The 21576-nt window shown below is 27.8% G+C and overlaps 2 protein-coding genes across 2 annotated transcripts; one reads left to right on the top strand and one right to left on the bottom strand.

Moving 5' to 3' along the window:
* The first annotated feature begins 4552 nt into the window (after positions 1 to 4552).
* On the top strand, positions 4553 to 6420 carry LOC111035896. Its single transcript, XM_022317717.1, has 2 exons — positions 4553 to 4846; positions 6171 to 6420. The coding sequence occupies exons 1-2, from the start codon at positions 4570 to 4572 to the stop codon at positions 6314 to 6316; spliced, it is 423 nt and encodes a 140-aa protein (XP_022173409.1). The 5' UTR covers positions 4553 to 4569; the 3' UTR covers positions 6317 to 6420.
* Positions 6421 to 12936: 6516 nt separating this feature from the next.
* LOC111035884 (fatty acyl-CoA reductase wat-like) lies at positions 12937 to 20087 on the bottom strand. Its single transcript, XM_022317701.1, has 8 exons — positions 19451 to 20087; positions 17335 to 17583; positions 15366 to 15514; positions 15178 to 15287; positions 14893 to 15094; positions 14234 to 14476; positions 13893 to 14150; positions 12937 to 13311 (listed from the first exon to the last, which is right to left on the bottom strand). The coding sequence occupies exons 1-8, from the start codon at positions 19805 to 19807 to the stop codon at positions 13221 to 13223; spliced, it is 1659 nt and encodes a 552-aa protein (XP_022173393.1). The 5' UTR covers positions 19808 to 20087; the 3' UTR covers positions 12937 to 13220.
* Between the last annotated feature and the right edge of the window lie 1489 nt (positions 20088 to 21576).

Raw genomic sequence — 21576 nt, 5'->3', positions numbered from 1 at the left:
AATTGAATTATTTAAATATTTTCCATAATATAAATAATCATATAAATACAAAGCATAATTCAGGGAATATATTTTAATACATTAATATTGTGTTTTCAGGCTGCTTTAACTTTTTTCCATAAAATCTAATCAAATGATGTCGAAAGCCTAGCACTAAATAAACTTCTTATTAAAAATGATTCACCATTATTATTAATTATTACCATTTTTCACAATAGGCTTTGGCCATTTTTTGCTATTTTTTACGATTGCTGAATGTTTAAAAACAATATACACAAACATAAAAAGTAAATACCTACCTAGAGTTTTATAATTTCCAAGATATTTATCAAAGTGCGTGAAAATGTAGAACACGATCACTAGGTTCAATTATTTACTTTTTTGGGTGATCAAGGCGATCGAACTTAGGCAGGTATAACATATTAGACCAAGATGAGTGCTCAAAACCAAATCATTGACTCTTGACCACACTTTTTATATTTATTTTGTTGAGTACTTAACGAGTAGTAGTAACATAAAATACATTATGCATTAATAGACTCATTTTTTTATTCAACTATAGGTTGTCATAGGAATTTTTCACTATATAATATATAATGAAAAATAATTTTCACAATATTCCAAAACTATGATAATATGTTATAATTTCATAAGTCGTAGCTATTTTCCACTATAATATAATATAGTGTATAATATTTTTTTTTAATATTAATTTTTACGAAATTCCAAAACCATGATACGTTATACTTTCATAAGTCGTAGTTATTTGTTTGTTTTTATGTATACATTATTGTTGTGCTTGAAAACTATTATCACTAAAGATACCACTTCTTCATTTGTTGTAATAAATATCGTGTTTTCAAGTAATTGAATATGTAAATATGTTTCGACTGAATAATTATTTTTTATTATAGATCCCAAATAAAGAAATCAATTACAATAGTTCAACACATTTTAATGATGAACAAAAAAGTACAAATATAGAATCAAATATAGTTAATCATATTGCATCAAAAAAAAATCATATTTCGAATAGGCCAGAGCTATGTACAAAAAATAAGTTCAAATCATCTAAACATATTAGAAACGGATTCAAAGTAAAAAAACGAGAGTCAGAATATTTTAAAAGTAAGAGAATATAACATAAAAATGTTAGTTATTGAGTAGAAAAGCATAGCTATTAATTGTACATAAACAGACAATGGTATAGGATTTTATTTTTCGATTGAACTGTGATCACATTTTTGATTAAAAGTGCTCTAAATGTTACGTGATATATAGTATAATTTGCTGTGATTAAAAATAATAATCTGAATAACCAAATTTGATTAAATATTGATTTAATATTAAAGTAAAAATGAACTGTTTTATTCAAAAAATATTCCATTTAAGTGATTACCTAGCAATAACTAATTATCCAACAACCCGTAGCATAATATTACAATAAAATAACCAGTAACTATATCCTGACAGAATTTAAAAAATGTGTTGTGATTTTAAATAAAATAAAAAAATTAAGACTTGTAACATCTATTACATAACAAAATGAATGTTACAATAATTATGATTTAATTATAAGTTATGACTTAGAATATTACATCGTTAGATATTCAGTATAATATAATGAAAGTTATATGCTGGTTACTGCTTGCTAGTCGATATAATTATATACATTCGGTATACTCGTTGTTAAACATTAAATATTCGACAAACTCACCTCGATTTGTTTTGGCTTGTTAATTAATTATCATTTATAATATTAGCTTATTGTGTTTATAGTATTTATATATTGCTACTGATTACAACGTTCACTATATTTTATAGGTGCCTACTTTGTGGGCAGTAGCTACTGTAATAATATTACTAGTTTAGTAAGTTATGAATGAATGAATGAATAAATAATGGTGGTGATTAATGATCCATTTAAAATGCGCGCATCATATTACTTTATATTTAAAAATAATAATGCATGAATTAGGTATATATAATATAATTCAAAGTAGCAATTTTTAATTCAAAACTTTCTTATCATTGTAATTATTTATTTATTAAAATATGTAAATACTAAATAGTGATGAATGGTTATCACGAAACAATTTTAAGTAAAAAGATAAATTCAATACAAATTATAGTGTCAGTCATCGTTAGAGCAACCGAATCTCGGAAATTCGAAAGACAAATTTTTGGATACTGGGTCATTCAAATCATTTCCAGCATAAGTAAAAATACGTACCTGTTATTTGATACCTAAAGTACTGTTCGACATAGACAGTTTGATACTGTTATAGTTGTGTACTAATGTTTATTAAAACAATAATTATTAGTTTAACTGCTCCATGCTTGCATTTCCTTTAAAAAATAAATAACTATCTGATAAGGTAGATAAAATTGTAAGTATTTCATCTTTCATTTATTTTTCTTACTATTAGTTCTTTCTTCATCCATTCTAACTGTTAGCTTCATAAAAATTGTACCATAAGCTGAAGTTTTTTTGAGTAAGCAATTTAAGTCTTATAAAATGAGTACACAAATGTTAATTTATTTTATTTATCAATTTATTACATAATTACAAGGATACATGAGTATCAGATGTCAATACTTAAAAGAGTTCAACTTTTTAAAATTAAATTGTTATTAACTTAATAATTAACGCGTTACTTTTAATAAAATCCAAGTCACGTTAATTTATAAATAATCAAATAATAAATATAAAAAAAGGATTATTGATTTGAAATTTTTGGTTAAATGCAAAGTTATTCAAATTAAATGACCCTCTTTTGTGTCACATATATAATTTATTATTTATTGCATATTTATTTATTTTCCTGATTTTGGTGAGATCATCACTTCACTGATGTCATTCAACATTTTGTCAATACCTAATAAAATTATTATTTAAATTACACTCGTGTTTATCGAAAATATTAATTACTAGGTATAATTGTAAACAATTTGATATCCATTTAAATTTATAAATAATGTTTTAATTTTTAAAGTCGAATATAAAGTCAAATAATAATAAATTATAAAACCTTTAAAAATATTAAGCTCTATAATTTTTGTAATAGGTTATATTACAATTATACTTTTTCTTGACTACGTTTCAACAATCTGCGTGAGCCTGAGCATGAAAACAAATATTGAGGTGACATCATCTTAATTTAAAATATATAATATATTGTAAAACATAACATACATAACTCAATCATATTATACTTTACGATAGTTAGATACTTTTAGGTACCAAATATCGTAGTAGTATTGAAGGTTTTCTAGAGATTTATTATAACATATAATATACCTATTCATAATATTCATTTGATTAATTTATTATATTATGGTAGTTATATGTAAATTCTAGCATTTTATCATTTTATATGTATATTTACTACATTTTACTTAAAATTAACATTTTAAAATATAATACGATATATATGTGGAACCACATGTATATTTTGTAGTATCTATCAAAGTTAAACAAATCTTGACCTAACCATTATGTATAAGTAATTATATATGGGTCAAGTTTATGCAGCTAACTACTGTATTTTAGACTTTGGTAAATTGGTATTAATAATTATAATAATTACCTATGCGTTTACTTATATACTACTCTATAGGCGATTATAATAATTAATAATAACGATGACTCCCACAATGCATCATTATTGCTTTAAACCATAGTTAATGTAGAAACAGGCAGGCCATCTCTATAATAAATATAGTAAATAACCATCATAGCATTCCCGAAGTTTTGGTAAATGCCCCATCGATACCTCTGTTATGGGCTGTGGTAAACTCTCCTGATTGTATGGTAAACTCTCCCGATTTTTTAAACTAGTAAACTGTCCCAATGGTAAACTCTCCCGGGTCAATATTATGTTTACCTAAAGGAAAAGTGTAAGCTCTCCTGAGTTGTTTTAAATGTTATTGCTACACTATGAATTGGTTTCACTGTAGAGATTGTGATTATCATTTTAAATATTGATTATCAATTGTATTACCGTTAACCTGAATTTGCAATTTAAATATTTTGTTACCGTCTACCTATTTTTAATTTAAATATTTAAAACGATATTGACTCTAATGGCTGAACCAAGTTTTTCAACCTTACCAACTGCGTAATACGAATAATGTCCCATAGCTTAATAGTACTGAACTATTGCAAACCCGGGAGAGTTTACATACTCTCGTCAGGTAAAACTGTAGTAGACCCGGGAGAGTTTACAATCGGGAGAGCTTCCAATCGCCTTCTGTTATCAGTATTGCTTGTAGGTAACCATTATGTAATAATTCCCACTTATCACTCTGATATTGAGTGATATACAATAACTTTATTTTACGAAACAGAAAATATATTACACCACGCATGTAGTGACTCGGTAACGGTCAGGAAGACCAATCGGGTACCTATCCTGGATGAGAGCCTTAATATATTATTTAAGGATGATATCTGGCTATACATTATTGGCATATCTATTGCTCATCCTTTATATATTGATATGCGATTATCTACATTGCGAACAGCGTTATTTATTATTGTACCGTTCAATTCGGCGTGTGTCGTCGATGTTCACAGCTGCAGAACAGGTGGCCGCGAAGTCCGTTTTTGGCGGCACGTGGTCGTCAGAACTGGCAGGCGTCCGGTTCGTCGTAGACTCGCATAGTACAGTGGGCATAGACAACAGTATACCCGTCAAGATATTAGACACGGGAGTCGGCACGAAATCAAACGGTTTCCTCAACAAAGGTTGGATGGCCAAGGCCAACGCGCAGTACGGACCCCTAGGTCCGGTCTCGTTATCAGTCATAAACAGGGCGGATAAGAACGTCGCCGTGTTTATCGGTAACTCTCGTTCAGGGGTTTTTTTCCAGTCCAAAATAAATATAAAGACCTAATTTATTTTTAAGACAAATCTAAAGTAATTTTACCTAATAGTTAATACCTACATACTATTAAAGGTACGTTAATATGATAATATTGTTTTCAAACAGTCGGCTGTGGGCGCCTCTTCAAGCTCAAAATAACATTTATCAACTAAATTTGAGATTTACACTCTGGGGGCCATAACCCCCATATTAATATTAATATACTTTTCGATCCTAAATATTTTAGAACTTATTAAATTTTAAAACTTTATTGTATTACATATATTACATAAACATATACGAATTGTAGGTACATAGCATATAGGGTGGCCCGTGAGGATATACCCATTAGCCGTAGAGGGGACTTGCTGTCCGGATAAAAACCAGTTTTTCTCCGTTGTACCTATAAACTAAAAAATTTATTAAAAATCATGTAATTAATGAAAACGAAATGTTGAAAGGTCAAAATTGTCAGAAAAATGAATTCTACAAAAGGGATATCTTCAATTATTTCAAAAATTACCAAAAAAATGTAATTAAATTGAAAAATAAAATATATGTAGTTCTTGTCTCTGAGAGTCCAATAAAAAAAAAACAGATTTATGATAAATGTATTATCTCAGGAGATATCTCAGTGGGTAAATCGTCACGGGACACTCTGCATACACTATAAAATACTAATCTCAAGATAACAATTGGATAATTAAGTCCGATGTATAAAATAAAGTTTTAATTTTGGTGATGGCTAGCGAGACAATAAAATCAAGGACAGTGAACAGGTTACGGTTAACCAAGAAGATAGTATACAAATAGCGATTTGATGAAACCGTATTATAGACAAGGACAGTCAAAATAATAGGAATTATAATTTTTAGCAATGTAAAAAAAGGCGAGTCGCGTAGGTACGTAACAAATGTGGTCAAGAATAAAACCTGATCCCATAAACAATTCTGTTGGATTCAAAATTGAAAATGTTCATTTTAAAACAAGTACCACACGTTTTCCTTAAATTGTATTATATAATTATAAATCAAAAAAAAATCAAAAAAAATTGTATTTTTGTTATTGTACATTGAGTTTATTATATTTTTGTTATTCTTATTTGTTATTTACCAGTAACCACTAACCATACATTTTAAAACACAAAATATAGTTTTGAAGATATCATTAAGTAGATTAATATGGCAAGGTTAGGTAAGGTTAGGTTAATATGGTAATAAAGTAGATTTTGTGTATTTTAGAAGAGTAATTAAACGGGAACCGTATGATTTTAAATAAAAAAACGAATTTTTATTTTTTAGGATTTGTTAACTCTCAAAACAAGAGAGATGTTGTTATTGGTATGTGGTCCATGGGAAGAAACTGTAAAAATAATTTGGACACTCATCAGTCAGTGTTTAACATACCGGATGTTCTGTATAAAGATAGCAAGGAACAAGGTGATTAAAAATTACAACAATATGTATTTTGTTAGTTCCTGTGACATTACTTTATAAGTGTCAGTTTTTATAAATACAATCTTGAGATCTTTTCATTTTAATAATTATACATTTTCCGGACATGTAAAAAAGTGAAATATTTAATAGTTATATAATATAGTAATACAAATATACAATATGTGATGTAATCATTATTAATTATTGTAAAAACGTTTTATTTAATAAAAAATTTGACATTACTAAGTTGGTACCGTTTGTGCATTTATAATGTGTTATGACTAATTAATATACATACAAAAAGTGAGCTCGGGGAACGCCTGGCAGGCGCTAAACATCAAAATTATTTTGCAAAGAGAATATTATTAAAAATTGAAATGATGGTTTATTAAAGGCATTATTAAACATGGCATAATCAAAAGAAAAATATTCTATTTTTTTCACATAAAAAACCACAACCACCCAATGGTGGTGGATTTTTTATAAATTTACTAAGTACTTATTGACCTAGCTATACATTTTTGATATTTTTCGGATGACGGATTGATTAAAAATAAAACTATAGTATGTAAATAAATATTTCGATACATATGTTACCTGAGTATTTAAAACGATGTACCAAAACGTGGTGCCCGCACAGAGAGAGCTCAATAGTATTGATTTTCATCTACTATGGATACTAATTAATTTAATTTTACTAACGATATTAATTTGCTAATACAAAAGTATAAAGTCGAATTTTAGAATAATATATTATTGCTTAAAGTATTTATTACGTTTTCTTCTTGGGGTTAGGGGTTATTCGGGTATAGGTTCTATTTTAAAGACTAAATAATTTATGTTTCTCTTTGTGAACATTATTAGTAGTGTAGTGTGGATTACGCTTAGACAACTACCCGAAATGTTTTTCCTTGATGGATTTGATAGGTGAAGAAATTGAATTCTTTACGAATTTTACAACTTTTCTAAATGAGGCAGACTAGGAATATATTCTTAGTAGTTTTAATTTGCCTAGATTGTTTTTGAAACTGAATTTATTAAAACTAATTGCGTTTTGTACCGCGTATTACAAAAATGTGTGTAGTCATAGTTATTAGACTTAATGAGTACGAGTGGTGGTACATGAAATTGTTTAGATAAGTTGTTTTTGGTTCGGTATGTATTGGTAACATGGTTAGCCTTGACGGGCGGTTTCCGTTCAGAAACGTTTTTCGAACACAATGATTTATCATTTAATTCAATTTAAAAACATACATTTGCAAATGTACAGACTACAATGACCTATAGGTACCCGGTAACGATACCCGATATATAAACCTACTATACAGCAGAACAATTGTTTTTATTATTATATTAATTTCTCTTTTTCATATTTTTTGTATAATAAAGGTGATCTTCTCGTAAACATCAAAAAACAATTCCTAAAAATAAGTTATATGTAAAAAAATCTAAGTTTCAACAATTCCAACAATGTCCAAAAAGTCCATGTGCCCGTTTTCGGATTGTTTTCTTTTGAGATTGTGCTACAGACATTTATTACCCATTATGGAAACTTCTTCACGTATACCTACGGAAAATTGAAACTGACCATTTTTTTAACACAATTGTTTTTTTAGTGACACTTTAATTAGAGTATGTGTTTTCTAGATTATTATTATCTTATAACTTATAAGCTTTAATGGTGGATATAACAATGTGTGGCCCAAGTAAAAAATGTAGGTTATTAGTTATAACTATGTCAATACTCAATACCTAATATAATATAAAAATAAAATAATAAATTACAAATGGATCAAGGAAATAATAGCTCTGATGTAATAAAATATGTATAGTAAAACAAATGTTTACATTTCAAGGTCATAATAAATCAATTAAAGATTTATCTACTTAAAATATCGATTGGGGGTAAGTTTTCTGGAGATAAATTGAACATATTACCTATCTTATGAAATCGTTTTACTCATCCTTAAATAAAATAAACATGAAACATAAAAACTGGTAGATTATGACAGCTTCATTAATACATAAAATATTTTACTTACATTATGTTAATAATATATATATAAATAAATATTCTTTTTTGGAATAAAGGCTAAGGGCTTTAGCCTACATGATTAACATATGTTTGAATTCTACATATTGTTTTACATAATGACAGGTAAGCCACTATGGATAATGGGTATGCTACTCCGCCATTTTGCTACTCATTTATCACTGTGAATATAAAATTACTATACCTATACATATTTACATTTTAAATGTGTAGGTATTTACAGTTGGTTTATGAGTCTGGTGGCGCTGGAAAAATGTATTATTATTTATTATTTATCGATAAAAGTTCTATAATGGGTATACAAATAATATCTCAATATATGTATAGGGATGCATGTACGTTTGTATAGGGCTAAATATAAGCTTGGGACCACTGAACCAATTGGCACCCAATTGTGCCCATTTAGGAGACATCGGTGAGACTCGGTGAATGATAACTTCGTTTATCGATGCCCATAGGTTGCCATAGGGTAGCTATCACATGAATTTAATTTTGGCTCACGAAAATCGAATATTTTTTTATTTATATATGCGCGCGGTTGCTATTAATTACAAAAATAAATGAGCATTTTAAATTTGAATCTGGGTAGGTATATATACAAATTAATGTATGTTTGTAGACTGTAAAGTTACATATTACATACCTACTCAAAATCGCTACTCGACTGATTTTAACGAACATTTAATAGCGCTGTATTTTATTTATATTTCATTTTATCAGGTACGATTTATTCCACGAATGAATTGAATTATTTATATACATATTATACACAAACATTTTCCAAAAATCGAGACTGATTTTAAGTCATATTTATACCATAAACCTGAAATGATTAGATAGGCTATGTTAAAATTGTGCTTGTTGATATTGGCTTATAAGATATATTATGCTACGTTTTTGGCTACGATTTTTTCAATCTAATGATAAAATACCAATAATAATATATTAAAATGAATACAGAATAGGTGTATAAGATAAGATAATTTAGGTATATAAGCTATACTTATAGAAATAGATATTGAACCACCCGACTCCCTCGCTTGGAATTTTTTTTACATATAAATATGCAATGCTTTATTACTGAATTACATTTTAACACATCCATGAATCATGGCAGTGACCTACTCAATGACAAGGTAGTAGGTACACTCAAACCCTACTGAACAGCAGAGCGAGTTTTTTTTATTTACTCGACTAACAACATTATCTGTGAATTAAGTTGATAAAATCATCTCGTTTAACAGGTTTAATTATCTCTGTAATTAAATCACGGTTATGAGTAACGTTCTATATCAATTTTCCAATACTCCATAACCAGGCATTTTTATTAAATCAGGAATATAAAAATAATAATGAAATATGTATTCACAAAAAAAAAACACTTCAAAATAATCACAAATAGGATCTACCACAACATAATATAATTATTCTTAAGAGGACCCTACACCCGCGTGTATTGTCTCCATCTTACAAACGTACGATATAGCAAAAACTACGCAAAATAGAACCACTCAATCTGTAGTCCAAGCTAAGCAACCAAATTTTTGCACTATAAATAAGAGTACATTTACTGTGTCACGAAGTTTTTATTTTTTCTACATCACAAGTACAAGAAAAGTTCTTATTGTTTGAAAAATCATTATTTCAAACTTGAATAACTTTTGAGGCATTTTCTTAAAATAAGATTGTAAAAATGAATCTTTTTAACTTTTTTTACGCGGTTGTCGTTGTTCTTTTCCAAGATTTACAAATCTATATAAGTACCTATCGAATATTGAAAAAAATCACGAAATTGCTCAATCGATGGATATATTATTTTGTCTAAGTACTTAAAACTGTTGGAATGCATTGTGTTGTAAATTATTCCTTCTTTTCAAAAAAGTGACTTTATGAATAAAATCACAACTAACCAAATAAGTATATAGATATCTTCGAGTCATTTACCATTTCATGTTCTAAAAATAAAATATTTCAAGAGTTATCACTTTAGACGCATCAATGTAAAATAAGTGTCCTTCATGCAATATGTATTTATTTAGGAAAAAAAAGATTAATTTATTCATTGGATCATTAAAAGATTATTATATGATTGTAAAGGTACTATTATAATAGCTTAGTTAATTATTAAAAAAAATTATCCATTGTTTTTGTTGTTCTACATCTTGTGAGAAAACAAATTAAATCTTGATATAATATAACGGAGATTTATCACAATGCACTATGCAGGTATGTACACGTATTTATCATCTCGTTTTAAATAATACGCATATTATTAAACTTGATAGTATTTTGAAATCGGATTCTCATGACTGGTGTTATGAACAAAAAGAAGGCATATAATTTGTAAATCACACACATCAAAAATAATTTAATTACGTAATTAATTTTAATTCCATTTTGTTTGTATGCAGTATGAAAACATTGAAAATGTATAGCTATGTAAATAGAGTAGTGTGTTTTACTAATAAAATCGAATGCAATTTTTTAACATAATTTAGAATTACTCAAAATGTTTTAATTTTTTAGAACGATTTTTTCACAAACTGTAATCACATACTCGTTTACCTTTTATTAGAGCTCGGAATTTATCGTTATTCACTAGTTATTATAAAACGATACTATTTGGGGAGTAAAATGTATAATGATCGCTAAAAATCACTGTTTACTAACTGTTTGTAGATTTTGTATATTTTTACTGTTCAATAAACAGTGTTCGGGACGTTAACAAAACTTTAAAACTTAGTTGTTTAACTATTTAATTATAATTACATACGATACATGTCGGTTACAGGAATCACATACTTTACATATTTTCTATTTAATTTTCAGAAATTACTGTTTCTTCACTTAACATTTGATTAAGTATAGGTGTTTATTGTACTTCCTAGTTCATGGATTTAAATTTAAATCATAATAACACTTTTTTACTTTTCACCAAAATTAAAGATTTCATGAAAGTTTACAGCTATAATATATCAAACTACAAAAAAAAAAAAGCTGCACTGTAAAAAATTTCAAAATTCACTTAAAATATAATTTTTGTTCAAGTCCATTATGATTGATGAAAACTAGTGGTATTTACGATTCATCCATTATATTACGAAGGTGAACTGAAAATCAAGAACCATGAACGCATAATTAACGCGTTCTTTCCAATTACAGTCAAAACTCTTTATAACGAATCTGAAGGGACCAAGAGATTTCTTTCGTTATAGAGAGTTTTCGTAATAGAGAGGGTTAAAAAAAAACAAAATTTTAATTATTTATGTATAAAGGTATGTATGTATGTAATATTATATATCAAACACATCATTATTTTTACAAATAATGAAAGAATGTAATCGTTCTTGGAAATGTCAGCATTATTGCCGATTATTTTTATAGTTTATATATGTAATAGATACGATAACACGTAAATTGTATTATGAAACATAAAATATTGTTTCGTTATTGAGAGTGACTGATACGTTATAGAGAATGAATTGTCTAATGGGTTACTCGTATATAGCAAACCAACCATTAATATGTAATGTTTACGTTATATAGAGTTTTTCGTTGTAAAGAATTTCGTTATAAAGAGTTTTCACTGTATGTGTTTTTTATTATTTGTATATGACGTATATTTAAAATATTTAATTTTCTTAACAAAGTAAATACTTTTGTTTTTATGAGAATGCCATTTCTTGGTTAGGATTTTAGGATTCTGATTCTCTTTGGACTTTTGAATGTAAAATGACGAAGGCATTCGTATTTATAGGTACGTGTTCTACCCAAATACCCGTCACCAATAAGTAGGTAACTACTATTGAAGTATTAAGGAGCTCTTTATAATTATGGACACATTTTGTATGACTTTTAAGAAAGATTTACTTTTATTTTTAAAGATAATTACGAGCGATCAACTGTCTGTACCTTTTTTGATTGTTATGCTATTACGACTTGTTCAAAAATGTCATATTATGTACTCTCAGGTATCCTGCCTCATACCTCGTAGTGATATTATTTCAATATTATGCAGTGATTTTGTATAAATGGTATAAAAAATAAATGAAATTGTTTTGTTCAAAACAAATCTGTATTAGATTAAATCACGAATTTTACAAACATAATTAGGTACTTAATTATGTGCTTAACGTTTGCTAATGATTTTTCTAATATTTTTATGTGTTCAATAATTGTATTTTAATGCTACAAAAGTGAATATAAACTGTTTTAAAAGGTTATAATGGAATTTGGGCTATTATATAATACCATCAACTTATTATATAATGCAACTTCTGAACACAATTCTTTTTTTTATAAAATCGAGTGTCTGCGACCTTAATAGTCTAGGAGTGTTTTTTTAAGCATGGTGAACTTGTTCACCAATAGAATTTTGCAACTGGTGTAGGTACATCATAAATAGTGTTCTGCAACACCCCTGATCAAGGTGGTTCGAGGTTACTATGATTCGTATGGACAAATTATTTCACAGTTACCTACTTGTTGCATTTTTCCGTTGTTTACGTTTTTGTATACGTTTATGAATAGATGTACAACTATTAATATTCTAAATACAAAAATCAAATCAAGTAAAAATTATCATAATAGTTTCTTCTTTTTTATTTCATACTTTAAATAAACATATTGAACTAGCACGAATATACAATATGTTGATACATAATTTGTTCAGTCTTGGATAGTACATCTACCAACTAAAATTAACGTAAACAAAATATTGATTTACAAATTAATCCCAAAGCTTTACCATATTATGTACGTTTGATTTGTGCAACAATCTATCACAAATCATAAATAATTAAATATTTCTTAAAAACGAAATTAATATAAAACACATGTTAACTTAAATAAAGTACACACATCTAGTTAAAGCACATGTTGACGATGAACCAGCAGATCCGTATCAATACTATTGCCAAAATGGTTTTTAATAATAAGTGTGCTTTACGTAATCTAAAAACAAAATACAAAACATTTATTGGTATTGTATTAAAAATATAACTAATAAATATATTTTTAGTAAACATATTTTGTTGATGGATATATTATTTTATATAAATTAACTGTGTGAAAGGTTATACTAAGTTATTGGCATTTCAATGCAAGTTCTGATAAATATTTCCTATTTTATGGTATACTAATGTCGTAGATAAAATATAAGTGTTTTTTCTATTATAATATTTTACTAATGACCAACGATTTAGTACGAAGACAATATGTACTTAAATATAAGAATAGGAATAAACAAAAATTGATAACCTCACTTAAAGTTCTAGTGAATTGATATTTCTTTCATAAGTCACGCGGTATTTATAGCCAATCGGTCAAAAACAAAATTGTAGGTAGATATGACATATTAAAGGCTTAATTATTTTTACGGTTTGATTTAATTAGGAATTAACTTTAGTAAAAATCATTAGGCACGTCATTTAAAATAAACGTACTTATACAAAATATTATAGGTATATGGTTTAGTATTTGACTAACGCAATAATTTATAATTAGAATCACAATACTTATATGAATCAACTTACTTTTCCCATTTGATTCTTGCATTTTTGATTGTATGTATGTCATCTTTCACCAAATACAACCGCAGACCGATTGCACAAGCTCGAGCGTAGTAATCCCAAGACATTTCTTTTATGTCGAAGAAGAATATCTTTTTATCAGATTCGGACATGTCCTTCCACAGTGTACTGGTGTTATTGTCATTGAATTCCCATTGATTATTTGCAAAGAACGCTAGAGCAGTGTTGGCTTTTTTCATTTTTCTATAGATGTTAGAAAGCCTGCAGATAGTAATAGACACATTAAAGTCAATAAAATAGGTATTATGAATATTTTAAATAAACGATTTTGGCTTTATACTTACATTGGCTTCCTGCCGGTTATCTGGCATAAAAAGTCCAAAAAGTACCCGGGTATCGTGTGAAATAATAAGAACAATAAGGAGTAAAGATATGGATTATTAGTGGGCACAAATGAGTAGTACCAAACAGCATTGATGGTAGGCCAGTTAGGAAGTCCGTATTTCTTGATGACGTCGAAGAAATTTTCTAAGCTAATTGGATTCTGTTTAGAACTGACATAATTAAAAATAGGTGGTTTTGATTCACTAAAAAAAAAAAACAAATAAAATCGAAACAAATATATTAATAAACAAACAGATTTAATTCACAAAATAATATAAATATTTATTTGGCCTTCTCACATAAATAAAAAAATCATAGATTTTCAAAAAGCTCGAAACTCAATCGGTTTACAATCCTATTATTTTCATTGCATTTTATTGCAAATGTCTACAGCTCTAACAGAAAAATCTTTTTTTATGTAATGCTTTATGGCTACTAGGAAAATAATTTTTTAACGGGTTTTGGTTGTAGACGATTTCAATTTTTTTCACAAGTATAATAAATAAAATATTTAATACTATAGAAGTAAATAAAGATTATAACTAGTTAAGGTTTGGTTGTCAGTCAATGCTAAATTCTAACAGCATCCTTCAGAGTATGATATTTATTGGGAACTTACATTGTTGGTGTAGTTTTGCTGACTTTATAAGCCGAGCATATCAATGCATTAACAACCAAGTCTACTGGAACTAAGTCGACGACCTTGGTAACATCACAGTGATGTGTGTGAAGCACTCCGGCACCGACTCCCACAATCATACCAATGGGACCATAAACGTTATCGATCCAACCACGAACAGGTTCATTATATGTCGAAATAACTGCAATAATGAGTAATAATGTTTAAAGTACAAAATTGTGAAAAAAAAAAAGATCAACTTGGTACTAATTATACACTACTAACCGACTGATGGCCTGAAAATGCCGAGTGGTAGCCCGACAGCCTCGTGTTTGGCCAAATCCTCGGCCAAAGCTTTCGTGAACGTGTACGTGTTTGGCCAACCAGCGGTTAAGCTAAAAGCGTAGACATTTTTGTTAAAATGGATTCATGTTGAACGATTTAATATTGTATAGAAATAATATTTCACTTGCCTGGGTGTGATATCTTCTAACTTTTTATCGTCGTTGGCCGAAGTTACCAAGGATATCACTCCATTGTAATTATACGGCGCATCGTAAAACTTTTCTTCGATTTTACTATGTACACAATTAGCATATGCAGTCGACACGTACATACAAGCCTACAAACACATTTATTACATTCACAACAATTAGATTGATTGTATATTTTAATATACGTTAAAATAAATAGTTTAACAGTTAAAACGTTATACTATTGGGATAAATACATTACACATATATCAGTAAATTACAATATTATACCTTGTTTTTAAAATATATATTAGAATATTGCTATACTTCATGTTCTGAAATCGTTTACAGGTAAATAGGTACCTGTATGGAATAATAGTGGATTTTGAAAATATATTTTTTTTTAATGTGTACAAAATAAATATTCGAGAAAATAGAGACGCATAGGTAATAACCGCATAGGTACCTAGTAAGGTTAGGTTAAATTGAGATCTCGAAGCATGAACAGAATAAATGTAGACAAAACAATAATCAGATTCAATGAACATGTTATTTATCAAACTACAATAATGTATTTGCACATTTAAATTTTAAAATATTAATACACACTTTTTCACTCTTTGTTGTTATGATATTTATACCCACGTACAACCATATAATATTTTTGACAAGTGTCGTTGTCTCGATTTGCTTTTTTTTTCAATAAATATACACAGAAGTCAATAGCTAGGTTGCACAACAGGTACCTGGTACAGGTCTTGATAAACATTACCAGTTTAAATAAAATTCCAGTATCGTAAATTCATAGAGCAGGAACTAAAACCAGTCTCACTCATGTATCATATTTTTCCGAGAGGTAAAAACTGCCTACGATATAGTACAACTTGCTATTCAGTGCCACACCACGGCCTTCGATGCAAAACACGACTGTAGAACTAGATTTTGAAGTTGACCATAAGAACAAGTTACATTTTTTTGCATGCACGTGAGTTTAAGTATAAAAAGGAATATCATAATCGATAATGTATTTTCTGATTAATTATTTAATACTTAATTTTAACGTAAATACCCTAGTACGGTAAAAACTCGTTACATTAGATACAATCAAAATATGTACTTAATTATTTTGGGTGTGCTGCAGATTTCATATAATATGGTACAATATATATTATATTGTATTATGGTACATATAAATAGAGTCTACTGAAATGTTTTTCAATTAGTTATATAATCGTCATAGCTACGTAGTTGCAGGAAAGTAGTTTTGGGTGTATTGAGGGTATTTTTAAGACTTGAGCTCGTTTACGAGGTTGAGTACCTTGGAGGCTCGAAATAAATTGTTCGTAAATTATAATATTATATTATGTCTTATACTAATTCATCCACGGATACGGGTATTTTGGGAGTCCCCCCCCCCTATATAATAACATTTTTTTCCCAAATAAAAAATTATTGTATCCCGGCTGACACCTACTCGGATATACGTTCTCACTACAATGTACATATTTTTTATGAGCTATTTAATTATAAACAACTTGTTCACTTATCGTCGTTTGCAGTTATCGTTAAACGCAATCGTTTGAACACGGCAGCGATCTATACTGACATTTAATATTAATTATATGATGTAAAATTGCACGATATGAAAATTGGCATTTGAAGGTATCCAAAATTGTAAGATTAGTAAAACATACAAAATAACTAAATACATGGCGAAAAAATGAATAAATCATGTGCCGAGGATATCAACAGCCAAAACCGATCTGTGCGTCACCTGCACGTTCCAATAACACGTAACGGCCGCGTCATTGTAAAATATTTTTTGCTTTAGTTTTTTTATTTTATCATTACGTTACTCAAACTGATAATACCATTGTATTTTAATGATATTGACCCCTTTGAGCGCATAAATAATAATAGTCTAGTAAGTTTTTAATTACTATGTGACGGGTGTAAACATTATTGTTACCTTAAGATTAGTCATTTCTTTAGCCAGGTTGATGATTTCCCTTGTACCGAGGACATTGATGTTGATTGCGGTGCGTATGTGTTCGTCGAACCTGATTGTGGCTGCCGCATGGAATACAATATTCACATTATCAGCCAATGTTTGTCTATCACGAGGAGATATGCCTAATCCTGGCAAAGATGCATCGCCGGCGATCGCAGAAATCTTGTGATAGAACTTTGGCCTCTCGTGCTTCAATCGCATAAACAACTAAAATATAATGAAAAATAATACTGCTTTAAAATATAACACACGACACGGGCTACTAGAATTTGTTTTCATATGTAAAATAAAAAACGAAACAATTTATTAAGTGTCTATTAATAATAGTATTATATGAATACACTTTGCACTGCTCAAAGTGATTCTTTATAATAATAGTATGTAACATGTTGTGATGACATTTCTTGTAATCATTAAAGTGCAATAATATATTTTATAATATTTAATATAATATATTAACGAAACAATAAGGGTCATCCGATGAATTATTAATCATTAATTTTGTTGTTTCTACATGAAAAGATAAAATTAAAAGTGCAAACCACCGTGACATATATGTGTGTGCCCAATAATAACGAAGTATCAGTGACCCCATTTAGAAAAAAATCTATATGCATTGTAAGTACTCACTTCTTTGAGTCACGTATTTTATTACAACTGATGTATCCATAAATAATATTATGGTATGTTAATATTATAGAGTGTGTCTGTGTATTTCGAAAAAAAATGAAATGTTTAAATAGTTCTTAGCCATTTTGAAATGTTGTTTGATTTTTTCAAAATAACAATTTAAAATTCTCCGAAAATTTATATAGGATATGAATTGTCTATAATTGCTATTTTTCACAATAGACACTAAATAGCACAACATTTGATACCTAACAAAAAATGTGTGTGTTTTAGCACAAATAAAGTTGGTTTTTACTAACCAACAAAGACATCACAAAGACGTTAAGAAGTCAGCCTTGAAATAAAGCACCTAATTTTAATTTGATTCCATAAGTTCTTTATTATCAGAATTATTGAGGAAGGTAGTAAAATAAAACAAGTCTGTCACTGTTATTGACGGAAAGAACAATTTTATGTTTCAACAAAAACTAGTTCGAATAAATGTTTAATATCCTAAATAGTGTAAATTGTTCGATTTTTAAATGACATTAGTACTATACCTATTTAAAAGTAATATCTTTAATTCCCTTAAACTTATATTTAAACACTTAAACTGTACACATGTTGAAAATACACTTTTTCAACAAAATAAACTTGAAAACGAATGTGTATAAAATGCATTTGTAAAAAATAAAAATGATTTTTTTAATTCAGTCTAACATAATTAAGTACCTAATTCCATTTGATGAGATACAATTTCTTATTTAAAAACAATGCTATAACAAATTAATGCTAATTTAATTTTTTTTTTTTGTAACTTGTCAAAAAATATTTGTTATAAATTCATTAACCGTTTCTCTTAATGAAGTAGACATAACTACATTTGCGTATGCAAATTAGACTGATTATTAATATCAAACACTACATGCTAGTTATTCAATAAAACACTTACTAAAATAATTAATATGTACCCATGGTGATTAAAATGCAATAGATGTTTCGACAATTTATTTCCGATGATCGTTTAATGTTTTATTTTAAGTGATACATGGTAAATTATTAAGCATGAGTTTTAAGTTTAAAAAGTTCGTTAAATTATTATAAATTAGAACACTAAGATAATATAATATAATATAATTATATTTGTTTAAAATATTTAGAAGAAAAGCAAAATATATTTTTAAGGTATCCAATTTCGAATTAATTATTTTTAACATCTACCCAGTATAATTATTTGTAATAGTAATATTATTATTAATTAATCTAATTGTTGACAACGACATTTAAACATTTTTAAATATAGATATAATTAGAATTATTTAGTGACTTTTGACATTCGTATATTATTGTGTTTAAATATTTGGCGTTTTATAATTTAAAAAAATGAAAAATAAACTTCTATAAATGCTCAGTTAGATCAAAAAGATATTTTTAATTAAAAACGTTAGTAACAAAATGGTCTTACCCTATCTTCAAATATGGCATCAATACGTTCATTAACATCCTTGCCCTTCTTATTCCTAATCAACAAGTAGATATGCTTGAGATGTGGGCAGGATCTACTGAGTTTTTCGATCAACATCTTTCCCATAAATCCAGTGCCACCAGTGATGAAAATAGAGGCATCTCTGTAGAACTCCTGCACATCTGATCTTGGCAGCTTGTCAGTTTCTTTTAAGGTAGCAGGATCATCAAAACTCAGTTCACCTACCAATTCCAACGGATTCAACGGAAAATCGTCGGACACAATGTCCTTTATAATTTCGTCATAAGATTTTTTGGATTTCTTGAATTCATTTTTTCGATGTAGATCTAAAGCCATTTTTCTGTATGGGTATAAAAAACTTTGGGATTATTTTAAATATTACGATAATTAAGTGATTTCACGTTTTCATCCAACTCTAACAATATGTTAATAAATGGTTCTAAAACGATTCACTAAAAATTTTAAGTAAACGAAATTTGAGTAAAAAATTATTATATAAAAAAACTCAACTACGATTTACTTATGATTTGAAAAAAAAGATATCACACTACACAGCCGTAAAGGACTGAGCACTTGTGCATACTTTGGACTACGAGTAACGTCTGAAAACAATTCTGTCGTGCTCGTCCTCATATTATTTATTTTTGTCCTTGAGTTCAGCGCCAAATGTTCCTATTGGAGATCGTTGGCCGTGGAACGACTTCCTAATCCTCACATTCTGTACAACTGGCTTACTCGGTCAAGGTAATGTTAAGTATGAATTTGGATTTTTTTTCGAGATCACAAATGCAAAACCGACCATTATGATACACAGTGGTTGGCGGGTGTCTTATTATCGCTTATCAATTTTTCATAATTATTTTTATATCTCAATTTACTAAATTAAAACTTAAGTACCTATTATAATTAGTATTGTTAAAAGTGCCTACTTAGATTAATTTATGGAAAATAAACAATATATTTTTCTTTCTTTCTTCATTTTAAAAATAATATACTTATATACATATTAATAATTTGTATAAATAAATAAAAATTATTTTTGGAAAATATAATAAAATAAATAAAATGAAATATTAACCTATATATTTATAATTATAATTTTCTAGTTTGTATAATTGAGACAAATACTGAAAAAGATGAACTTCTTTTTTATTATTATTAGTTGCTAGTAGGAATTCTATGATAGCTCTACAATTATGCAGACAATTATGCAAACAATAGACTTAAATGTTACTTATGTGTTGTTTTGAATTATATTACAAAATCCTAATTCGTAATTTTAGTCCCTAAATACACTTCAAATTTGTTTTTGGATGAAAAATACCTCATACAAAAAACAAATTTATTTAAATAAGTACCTATAATGATTGGCTGTCAATATAATTTTAAGAAAAGAATATCAAACAAATTATAAAAATCATTAAGTTCAAAATGAAAAAAATCACTCTGCTGTAACAGATGTGTTAAATTAAAATCAAATTATAGATCGTTGTTTTCGGAATACGATTCTCAGCATCTACAGTGCAGTGTATAAATATACAATGTAATTATAATGTTAACAATGTACCTCGGCTAATAACTACGCAGTTGATGCTGTAAGAATAATTTAAAAAATAAAAGTGTTTTAACTGTGAATGAATATTATGCATACAAATATTTTCTTTTAATACACAATCTATTCGTGGAATGAACATTAAGCCAATGTGATAAGAATAGAGAGAAAAAATGCATAAATCTTCTCATTGGAAGAACTTCGACAAAAATACGGATTCTAAATTTTTTAAATTTTCTTTGTTAAATCCTATAAATTTCAAAAATATAATTTATTTAATTAGATATACCTACTACAAATCAAATTGTTGTAAAGGAGTGCCAAATTGCAAAGTAGATTTCTTTGTAACTATTTATGTGGATATGTGGTGCTAAATTTATTATTTAATTTAGAGTGTGAAAACAAAATTAAGTAAAAATGAGTTTTGAACACAGAATGCTCCAAACTTGAACCAGTGCCTTAATTAAACTATTTTAAGAACTTTCCAATAGTTTTGCAAGAAAGTTACAAAAACCTATGACAATTTGAATTAAAATCAAATAGGTATGTGATC

The sequence above is a fragment of the Myzus persicae genome, unplaced genomic scaffold, assembly GCF_001856785.1.
Source record: "Myzus persicae strain clone G006 unplaced genomic scaffold, MPER_G0061.0, whole genome shotgun sequence".
NCBI classification, from domain to species: Eukaryota; Metazoa; Arthropoda; class Insecta; order Hemiptera; family Aphididae; genus Myzus; species Myzus persicae.
This window is presented reverse-complemented; position numbering and strand designations above follow the sequence as displayed.